This window comes from Procambarus clarkii, chromosome 11 (genome assembly GCF_040958095.1).
Source record: "Procambarus clarkii isolate CNS0578487 chromosome 11, FALCON_Pclarkii_2.0, whole genome shotgun sequence".
Taxonomy (NCBI): Eukaryota; Metazoa; Arthropoda; class Malacostraca; order Decapoda; family Cambaridae; genus Procambarus; species Procambarus clarkii.
The window spans coordinates 39544504-39555806 of NC_091160.1; the positions used below are offsets into that span (position 1 = coordinate 39544504).

At 49.6% G+C, this 11303-nt stretch overlaps 1 protein-coding gene across 1 annotated transcript in view; it reads left to right on the top strand.

The window, feature by feature from the left end:
• LOC123758359 (Down syndrome cell adhesion molecule 4) overlaps window positions 1-11303 on the top strand; it is a 228503-nt gene that overhangs the window by 10830 nt on the left and 206370 nt on the right. Inside the window, exons 7-9 of the mRNA XM_069323052.1 lie at window positions 8457-8581; window positions 8685-8886; window positions 9546-9615. Coding sequence (XP_069179153.1) covers window positions 8457-8581; window positions 8685-8886; window positions 9546-9615 — 397 coding nt within the window. The remainder of the gene's footprint in view (window positions 1-8456; window positions 8582-8684; window positions 8887-9545; window positions 9616-11303) is intronic.

Genomic DNA, 11303 nt, shown 5'->3' on the forward strand with positions numbered 1-11303 from the left:
GGGCCAGGGAGGCGGCCCGGGCCCCCGTCATCACCCACGATAACGGACAACACAGGAAATGTGGCTATCGTGTAGCAGGATGGTAGTTACGAGGTGAAGTAATTAGTAGCTATCATACCGTTCGTCCCCCCCCCCTCCCCCCCGTGGTATCCTGTCTGGGGGGGGGAGATGTTTCAGTTTACCTTATTCACCTCTTGGTGTTAATAGTCCGTGGTAGATGTGACTGGTAGATGAAACTGGTAGATGTGACTGGTAGATGAAACTGGTAGATGTGACTGGTAGATGAAACTGGTAGATGTGACTGGTAGATGTGACTCATAACTCCTTGTTTACTGTTAATTACCTTTTTCATTTAAGGTTGATTCCAAATAATTGATATACCATGTGACTGGCGGTGTTGACTGTGTGGTGTTGACTGTGTGGTGTTGACTGTGTGATGTTGACTGGTGGTGTTGACTGTGTGGTGTTGACTGTGTGATGTTGACTGTGTGGTGTTGACTGTGTGGTGTTGACTGGTGGTGTTGACTGTGTGGTGTTGACTGTGTGATGTTGACTGTGTGGTGTTGACTGGTGGTGTTGACTGTGTGGTGTTGACTGGTGGTGTTGACTGTGTGGTGTTGACTGTGTGGTGTTGACTGTGTGATGTTGACTGTGTGGTGTTGACTGTGTGATGTTGACTGTGTGGTGTTGACTGTGTGGTGTTGACTGGTGGTGTTGACTGTGTGGTGTTGACTGTGTGATGTTGACTGGTGGTGTTGACTGTGTGGTGTTGACTGTGTGGTGTTGACTGGTGGTGTTGACTGTGTGGTGTTGACTGTGTGATGTTGACTGGTGGTGTTGACTGTGTGGTGTTGACTGTGTGATGTTGACTGTGTGGTGTTGACTGGTGGTGTTGACTGTGTGGTGTTGACTGTGTGATGTTGACTGTGTGATGTTGACTGGTGGTGTTGACTGGTGGTGTTGACTGGTGTTGTTGACTGGTGTTGTTGACTGGTGGTGTTGACTGGTGGTGTTGACTGGTGTTGTTGACTGGTGTTGTTGACTGGTGTTGTTGACTGGTGGTGTTGACTGGTGGTGTTGACTGGTGTTGTTGACTGGTGGTGTTGACTGGTGGTGTTGACTGGTGTTGTTGACTGGTGGTGTTGACTGGTGTTGTTGACTGGTGGTGTTGACTGGTGTTGTTGACTGGTGGTGTTGACTGGTGTTGTTGACTGGTGGTGTTGACTGGTGTTGTTGACTGGTGGTGTTGACTGGTGTTGTTGACTGGTGGTGTTGACTGGTGTTGTTGACTGGTGGTGTTGACTGGTGGTGTTGACTGTGTGGTGTTGACTGTGTGATGTTGACTGTGTGATGTTGACTGGTGGTGTTGACTGGTGGTGTTGACTGGTGGTGTTGACTGGTGGTGTTGACTGGTGGTGTTGACTGGTGTTGTTGACTGGTGGTGTTGACTAGTGGTGTTGACTGGTGGTGTTGACTGGTGGTGTTGACTAGTGGTGTTGACTGGTGGTGTTGACTAGTGGTGTTGACTGGTGGTGTTGACTAGTGGTGTTGACTAGTGGTGTTGACTGGTGGTGTTGACTGGTGGTGTTGACTAGTGGTGTTGACTGGTGTTGTTGACTGGTGGTGTTGACTAGTGGTGTTGACTGGTGGTGTTGACTGGTGGTGTTGACTGTGTGGTGTTGACTAGTGGTGTTGACTAGTGGTGTTGACTAGTGGTGTTGACTGGTGGTGTTGACTGGTGGTGTTGACTAGTGGTGTTGACTAGTGGTGTTGACTGGTGGTGTTGACTGGTGGTGTTGACTAGTGGTGTTGACTGGTGGTGTTGACTGGTGGTGTTGACTAGTGGTGTTGACTGTGTGGTGTTGACTAGTGGTGTTGACTAGTGGTGTTGACTAGTGGTGTTGACTGGTGGTGTTGACTGGTGGTGTTGACTGGTGGTGTTGACTAGTGGTGTTGACTAGTGGTGTTGACTGGTGGTGTTGACTGGTGGTGTTGACTAGTGGTGTTGACTAGTGGTGTTGACTAGTGGTGTTGACTAGTGGTGTTGACTGGTGGTGTTGACTAGTGGTGTTGACTGGTGGTGTTGACTGGTGGTGTTGACTAGTGGTGTTGACTGGTGGTGTTGACTGGTGGTGTTGACTAGTGGTGTTGACTGGTGGTGTTGACTGGTGGTGTTGACTAGTGGTGTTGACTAGTGGTGTTGACTGGTGGTGTTGACTGGTGGTGTTGACTAGTGGTGTTGACTAGTGGTGTTGACTGGTGGTGTTGACTGGTGGTGTTGACTAGTGGTGTTGACTGGTGGTGTTGACTGGTGGTGTTGACTGGTGGTGTTGACTAGTGGTGTTGACTGGTGGTGTTGACTAGTGGTGTTGACTGTGTGGTGTTGACTGGTGGTGTTGACTGGTGGTGTTGACTGTGTGGTGTTGACTGGTGGTGTTGACTAGTGGTGTTGACTGGTGGTGTTGACTAGTGGTGTTGACTGGTGGTGTTGACTGGTGGTGTTGACTGGTGGTGTTGACTAGTGGTGTTGACTGGTGGTGTTGACTGGTGGTGTTGACTGGTGGTGTTGACTGGTGGTGTTGACTGTGTGGTGTTGACTGGTGGTGTTGACTAGTGGTGTTGACTGGTGGTGTTGACTAGTGGTGTTGACTAGTGGTGTTGACTGGTGGTGTTGACTGGTGGTGTTGACTAGTGGTGTTGACTGTGTGGTGTTGACTGTGTGGTGTTGACTGGTGGTGTTGACTAGTGGTGTTGACTGGTGGTGTTGACTGGTGGTGTTGACTGGTGGTGTTGACTGGTGGTGTTGACTAGTGGTGTTGACTAGTGGTGTTGACTGGTGGTGTTGACTAGTGGTGTTGACTGGCACACACTGGTGGCAGCTTTTGATGCAGAAATTATAAGATTGTTCCGTTGACAAGGTGATGGCTGTGTGTTGGTGGTCTGATCACATAACTTGTCTTCTTGTACTCCCGTCCTCTCTCTCTCTCTCTCTCTCTCTCTCTCTCTCTCTCTCTCTCTCTCTCTCTCTACCTCATATGGTTTATTCCTCTCTCCCATGTTACCAGTTTCCTCGCCTCCCTACCTGCCAGCCCCCACCCCCACTCCCCCGGGTGGGGAGGTGGGGGGGAGGGGGTGGGGGGTGATCAAAGCGAGGGAGTCGAGGCATCATCCTGGCTTACAAATCCCAAACAATGAAATTCTGGGGATTTGGCGGGAAACTGGCGAGGAGCTCTTGGTGGGGCGGGCCTCACTGTCTTCCCCCGCCCCGGGCCTCTGTAGTTGGGGGCACTGCTTTATTGACTTGGTAACTCTCTCTCTCTCTCTCTCTCTCTCTCTCTCTCTCACACACACACACACACACACACACACACACACACACACACACACACACACACACACACACACACACACACACACACACACACACACAGTGAAAGAGACCTGGGCGTGGACGTAACACCTAATCTATCTCCTGAGGCACATATAAATAGGATAACGACAGCAGCGTACTCTACACTGGCAAAAGTTAGAACATCATTCAGAAACCTAAGTAAGGAGGCATTTAGGGCGCTTTACACTGCCTACGTGAGGCCAGTCTTAGAGTATGCCGCCTCATCTGAAGAAGCATATAATGAAACTGGAAAAGGTTCAGAGGTTTGCAACGAGACTCGTCCCAGAGCTACGAGGGATGGGGTATGAGGAGCGCCTGAGGGAACTGTGCCTTACGACACGAGAAAGAAGAAGGGAGAGGGGGGACATGATATGAACGTATAAGATACTCAGAGGGATTGACAGAGTGGACATAGACGAAATGTTCACACGGAATAGTAACAGAACGAGGGGACATGGATGGAAGCTTGAAACTCAGATGAGTCACAGAGATGTTAGGAAGTTTTCTTTTAGCGTGAGAGTAGTGGGGAAATGGAATGCACTGTAGGAACAGGTTGTGGAAGCAAATACTATTCATAATTTTAAAACCAGGTATGATAGGGAAATGGGACAGGAGTCATTGCTGTAAACAACCGATGCTCGAAAGGTGGGATCCAAGAGTCAATACTCGATCCTGCAGACACAAATAGGATAGTACACACACAAACGTGACAAAAGCGTCGCTACCTCAAGTGTAACAGGATAGTGTGTAACAGCTATTGTATACGGTCAGGAGTCTCTCACCTCATATATATACACACACATACATATATATATGTATAGTGTAATATTTTTTTTTATTCAGCGCTGATATTTCAAAACAAAATTGTGTGTGTGTGTTTTGTTGGAATGTTTATGTCCGGTGTTTGGCGGCCATTTTCATGTATTTAATGGCTCTTTTACTGCTTTCAATTGGCGCCTTTTTATGTTTGGGTTCTTTTTGTTCTTTGGTTTATCTGTTTAGTCGTGGTTTTTCTCCACCTTTTGTGCCTTTTTTTGTAATTGGTTCTTGTCATGCTTTTATTGACTGATGTTTGTAATTATTATTTTTTTGGGACGAGGTGTTTGTTCGTTTTTTTGTTCGAAAATAACGAACAATAGTTGTCCGAATGTTGTCCAAATGTCGTCTGAATGTTGTTCAAATGTCTGAATGTTGTTCAAATGTCTGAATGTTGTTCAAATGTCTGAATGTTGTTCAACATATATTATTTCCCGTGAACTTTTTGTTGTTTCTGTTATAGTGTAACATTAGTTGGGAGCTTTTTAACCTTTTTGGGAGCTTTTTCAATATTGCTTCGTCCTTATTGGTCAACTGGTCCGCTAATTGTGGGCTTTTGTTGAGTGATTGCCAGCGATCTCTGTGGTCTTCTGCTTGTCTGCTTCTGTCTGCTCCCTGTCTGCCTCTGCCTGCTTCCTGTGTGCCTCCACTGCTTCCTGTCTGCCTCCACTGCTTCCTGTCTGCCTCCACTGCTTCCTGTCTGCCTCCACTGCTTCCTGTCTGCCTCCACTGCTTCCTGTCTGCCTCCACTGCTTCCTGTCTGCCTCCACTGCTTCCTGTCTGCCTCCACTGCTTCCTGTCTGCCTCCACTGCTTCCTGTCTGCCTCCACTGCTTCCTCTCTGCTTCCTGTCTGCCTCCACTGCTTCCTCTCTGCCTCCACTGCTTCCTGTCTGCCTCCACTGCTTCCTCTCTGCCTCCACTGCTTCCTCTCTGCCTCCACTGCTTCCTCTCTGCCTCCACTGCTTCCTGTCTGCCTCCACTGCTTCCTCTCTGCCTCCACTGCTTCCTGTCTGCCTCCACTGCTTCCTCTCTGCCTCCACTGCTTCCTGTTTGCCTCCACTGCTTCCTCTCTGCCTCCACTGCTTCCTCTCTGCCTCCGTCTGCCTAGTTTGACCACCTGGGACAGTGCCCATCGTCCCGCTGACAGTGTCAGGACACAGCCACTGGCGACATGTGTCAGGGATACATATATGCCAGGGGTACATATGTGCCAGGGATACATATGTGTTATCATCGAGGTTCAACACACTGGAGTAAATATTTTTGTTTCTTGTGTCACTGTTTTTGTTCCACACTTTTAATTGTGTTTGTTTCTCGTTACTACCGGTATTTATTTTTTGTTAGTGTTGCGAAGATGGTGTTTTTTGTAAGGTGGTATGTGAGTGTTTGTGTGGGGGTGTGGGGGGGGGGTGTGGGGTGGGTGTGGTGGTGATGTGGTGGTGTGGGGGTGTGGTGGTGTGGGGGTGTGGTGGTGTGGGGGTGTGGTGGGTGTGGTGGGTGTCGTGGGTGTGGTGGGTGTGGGGGTGTGGTGGGTGGGGGGGTGTGGTGGGTGTGGGGTATGGTGGGTGGGGGGGTGTGGTGGGTGGGGGGTGGTGGTGGTGGGTGTGGGGTGCAGTGGGTGGTGGTGGTGGGTGTGGGGTGCAGTGGGTGGTGATATGTGTAGGGGTGTGTGTGTCTAGTGAGCGGTGGTGGGGGTGCTCTCTTGGACCTGGCTGTGGGGGTGCTCTCTTGGACCTGGCTGTGGGGGTTCCCTCTTGGACCTGGCTGTCGGGGTTCCCTCTTGGACCTGGCTGTGGGGTTTTTCTCTCGGACCTGGCTGTGGGGGTTCCCTCTTGGACCTGGCTGTCGGGGTTCCCTCTTGGACCTGGCTGTGTGGGTTCCTCTTGGACCTGGCTGTCGGGGTTTCCTCTTGGACCTGGCTGCGGGGGTTCCCTCTTGGACCTGGCTGTGGGGGTTCCCTCTTGGACCTGGCTGTGGGGGTTCGCTCTTGGACCTGGCTGTGTGGGTCCCTCTTGGACCTGGCTGTGGGGGTTCCCTCTTGGACCTGGCTGTCACACACCTGTGTCACTCAACTACTCATAAGGTCACCAGCTGGGGTTGTAACTGCACCCCAGCAATGTAGTTCAGTGGTTAAACTCTGTGTCGCCAGACAATGATAAATTACCACGAATACATTGTTGATTCATTGTTACCAGCCTCGGACACGTTTCCATAAACACCAGTGTTACTCACATATAACCAGTCACTGGGATATTTTCCATAATATAAATAATAATGATAATTGTGTGGTGCATATAGTATCACATAATGCTCAAAGAGAGATGGAGGGCGCACTTAAACACATCAGTAAAAAGGATAGAAAGTTTACTATTCTAAGAACTACATTAAACATGTAAAAAAATAAACACTTATAATATATATATATATATATATATATATATATATATATATATATATATATATATATATATATATATATATATATGAATAGATGAACTGGAGAACGTTGGCAGCTCTCCTCTCGCCGCCTCTGGCAACTCGCACAACTGGGCAAATATAAATGGGGGGCGCTGACCCCTCTCGAAGGGGGCGGCTCCGTCGACGTCGTCCTCTCGGCCACCAACTGCCACGCACGTTCCCACGCTGTCTTCTCCAGGATAACTAATAGCAATACTGGGCTGACCGACAGCCTACTCTAATACTGACAAAATAAGAAATTCTCTTATGTAATATATATGCTGGGCCTATCTAGCCTAGTCATCAAGGGACAGTGGGAGAGAAGTAATGATCTACCTTAAACATTCGTGTCCATCGACGCCTGTCCTCCGATGGTAGAAGGTACACGGTTCCCAGGTCGCTCCTCGGCGTTCCGGTCACGTGTCACAGGTCCTCAGGCGTCGTGGAGAAGTCGCATCTTCGCCGTTCTTGTTCCCTGGGTTCAGATCTTCCAAGGTGGTCCAAGGAGTGGCCACTGAGCACGTCGCCCCTCACACTCGTTGCTTCACCGAGACCTTTTCTCATGGATCCAGATGCGATGTTTCCCCTCCAGAACCTCAGTAGATGTGACTCGGTCACGGCAGCTCTACACGTCGTACCAGGGCGGGACCCGCAGGGCGTCACTGTACACCTTCCGTCACAGGCTAACAGCCACGAGTTCTTGGCACTTCTTTGCCCACTAAACTCGGCTTCTTCGTACTCCCCGGAGTACCTAATCCTCTGTGACAATGGTAGACTACATAGGCTGCTCAAATCCACTGAGCGAGGCTCCCAGAATCTTCAATCTCGGGAGCTTACTGACGCACTTCCACTCGCGTCAACGGTCCGACTCTCTCTGCTGACGCAGTGACCTGCAGCTCCTGAGCCAAGCCTCCTGGTGACGTCACAGCGGGCTTTGATTGGTCAGTCACGTCACGTGACCTCAGCCAGCCAATCGCCAGCCTGCTGGTGTCCTCACGTCTTGGCGCCAAACCGAATGAGACGTCGCCATTTTGTATGTATTAAGGGCGTAAGCCCCTCACCTGCAAAACATATAAATGATAATTTCTCCATAAATATGTAATCTATCCAGTAGCCTCTCATATAAAATGATTCCCTGCATCTCTGGTAGCCTGCGAGGTAAGAGGATATGACTCTTAACGCTGGCATTGAGGAGAAATAGGAGAGGCCACTTAACACTATAGAGCTTCTTATTAAGTCTAGTTGTCGGGATTTCTCTTTTAGGTCTAGCTGTGAGGTTTGTTATACTTGGCCGTGGGATTTGTTATTCGTTCCCACTACATATGGGTTCTCCTTTTGTGGGGTTGTGACATTTAAACCCCAAGCGGCCAACGTGTTCGGAGTAACAACCAGTTTGTATTAAAATTTCACATTTTTGTTTCCATGTGGGTATATGTGTCGTTCTCAGACTTAATTATCATCCTGTTACTGTGATTGGCCAAGGGAGGAGAGATACAAGGCTATCTCCACCCTGATTGGTCAAAAGCAGTCTAATGACCACCGGAAAGCTATCTTGACCAAACTGTTTTAAAGAAGTATATGACATAACAACTCAACTACAACCAAACACTTTATTTTGTACGCAATGTCACGAGGCAGGAACGTTGTTTTTACGGTGTTCTCGGCAGGTGTGGAAGATCTTGAGATATATGTAAGAATAACTGGAGTTGTCTTTGAATGTTATTTATTTTCTGCTTTGTAATATTTATTTATTGTTAACGGTTGTAATAATTGTTGTTGTTGTTGTTGCAGGAGAGAGCCGCGCAGGGGTGCAAGATGGGCCCCAGTTCCTGGTGGAGCCGCCCCACGCCCTCGCCTTCCTTAATACTACTGGCGGCGCCCTTCACTGCTCCGCCCACGGCAACCCCACGCCCATGGTAAGTGTCTTGACACAGGTGTGTATGGGGCCCCATACAGGTATGTATGGGGCGCCGAGACAGGTGTGGAGCAGAGACTAAGAGGAGTGTGTCCCCCCCACAGGTGTCGTGGGTGGTGGGAGAGGCGGGCCTCCAGCCGGCCACACCTGTAGCAGGTGTACGGGAGATCCTGGCCAACGGGTCCCTGATCTTCCTGCCCTTCAGTCCCCGCTCCTACCGCCAGGACGTCCACGCCTCCTCCTACAGGTGCCTCGCATCCTCCGCCGTCGGCAGGATTGTCTCCAGGACCGTCGCTGTCAGGGGAGGTAGGTAGCGGGCTGTCTGTCTCTCTCTCTGTCTGTGTCTCTGTGTCTGTGTCTCTGTCTCTCTGTGTCTGTGTGTCTCGCTCTCTCTCTCTCTCTCTCTGCCTCCCCCTCTCTCTCTCTCTCTCTCTCTCTCTCTCTCTCTGTGTCTCTCTGTCTCTGTCTCCCTCTGTCTCTCTCTGTTTCCCTCCCTCTCTCTCTCTCTGTGTCTCTCTGTCTCTGTCTCCCTCTGTCTCTCTCTGTTTCCCTCCCTCTCTCTCTCTCTCTCTCTCTCTCTCTCTCTCTCTCTCTCTCTCTCTCTCTCTCTCTCTCTCTCTCTCTCTCTCTCTCTCTCTCTCTCTCTCTCTGTCTCTCTCTCCCTCTCTCCCTCTTTCTCTCTCTCTGTCTCCCCCTGTCTCACTCTCTCTCTCTCTCTCTCTCTCTCTCTCTCTCTCTCTCTCTCTCTCTCTCTCTCTCTCTCTCTCTCTCTCTCTCTGTGTAGAGAGAGATATACACAGTGCGTAAATAATACTAGCAACAATACCCTAATAAATATCCATGTATTAATACAGTTGTAGTGCCCCAGGTGATGGCGTGACTTGTGCACGTGTGGTCCCTCCCACTAACCACACCTGGTGCACGTGTGGTCCCTCCCACTAACGACACTTTACTGTCCTCCACAGTCGAGCGTCAGAGCTACGAGGTGCAGGTGTACGATGAGTACGTTATTAGCGGCAACACCGCCGTCCTCAGGTCAGTCCCTACACTGTTGTCTGTGGGGTGTAGATACACTGTGTGGTGGCGCGGGGTGTAGTACACGGGGTGCCGTGAGTGACGGCCGTCACTCACCGCACCCCGTGGTGTAGACAAGTGGCCCTCAGTGTTGCCGACTAGTAGTTACCTTGTGCTCTCATTAATTCATTAATTGGCAACTTAGCGACTGTGTGTCTTAACTGATTTAAATTTTGGCGCGAATATGTTCTCCTGTCACGCAAGGGCGCACACGCGCGCGCGCGCGCACACACACACACACACACACACACACATAGGGGTCTTTTAGGGAGTCTGGTAGCTGAGTGGACAGCGCGCAGGACTTGTAATCCTGTGGACCGAGTTCGATTCCCGGCGCCGGCAGAGACAAATGGGCATGGTTTCTTTCACCCTGATGCACTTGTTCGCCTAGCAGTAAATAGATACCTGGGAGTTAGACAGCCGTTATGGGCTGCTTCCTGTGTGTGTGTGTGTGTACTCACCTAGTTGTGCTTGCGGGGGTTGAGCTCTGGCTCGTTGGTCCCGCCTCTCAACCGTCAATCAACAGGTGTACAGGTTCCTGAGCCTATTGGGCTCTATCATATCTACACTTGAAACTGTGTATGGAGTCAGCCTCCACCACATCACTGCCTAATGCATTCCATTTATCAACCACTCTGACACTAAAAAAGTTCTTTCTAATATCTCTGTGGCTCATTTGGGCACTCAGTTTCCACCTGTGTCCCCTTGTGCGTGTGCCCCTTATGTTAAATAGACTGTCTTTATCTACCCTATTAATTCCCTTTAGAATCTTGAATGTGGTGATCATGTCCCCCCTAACTCTTCTGTCTTCCAGCGAAGTGAGGTTTAATTCCCGTAGTCTCTCCTCGTAGCTCATACCTCTCAGCTCGGGTACTAGTCTGGTGGCAAACCTTTGAACCTTTTCCAGTTTAGTCTTATCCTTGACTAGATATGGACTCCATGCTGGGGCTGCACACTCCAGGATTGGCCTGACATATGTGGTATACAAAGTTCTGAATGATTCTTTACACAAGTTTCTGAATGCCGTTCGTATGTTGGCCAGCCTGGCATATGCCGCTGATGTTATCCTCTTGATATGTGCTGCAGGAGACAGGTCTGGCGTGATATCAACCCCCAAGTCTTTTTCTTTCTCTGACTCCTGAAGAATTTCATCTCCCAGATGATACCTTGTGTCTGGCCTCCTGCTCCTTACACTTATCTTCATTACATTACATTTGGTTGGGTTAAACTCTAATAACCACTTGTTCGACCATTCCTTCAGGTTGTCTAGGTCTTCTTGAGTCCTTAAACAGTCCTCTTCTGTTTTAATCCTTCTCATAATTTTAGCATCGTCCGCAAACATTGAGAGAAATGAATCTATACCCTCCGGGAGATCATTTACATATATCAGAAACAAGATAGGACCGAGTATAGAGCCCTGTGGGACTCCACTGGTGACTTCACGCTAATCGGAGGTCTCACCCCTCACCGTAACTCTCTGCTTCCTATTGCTTAGATACTCCCTTATCCACTGGAGCACCTTACCAGCTACACCTGCCTGTCTCTCCAGCTTATGTACCAGCCTCTTATGCGGTACTGTGTCAAAGGCTTTCCGACAATCCAAGAAAATGCAGTCCGCTGTGTGTGTGTGTGTGTGTGTGTGTGTGTGT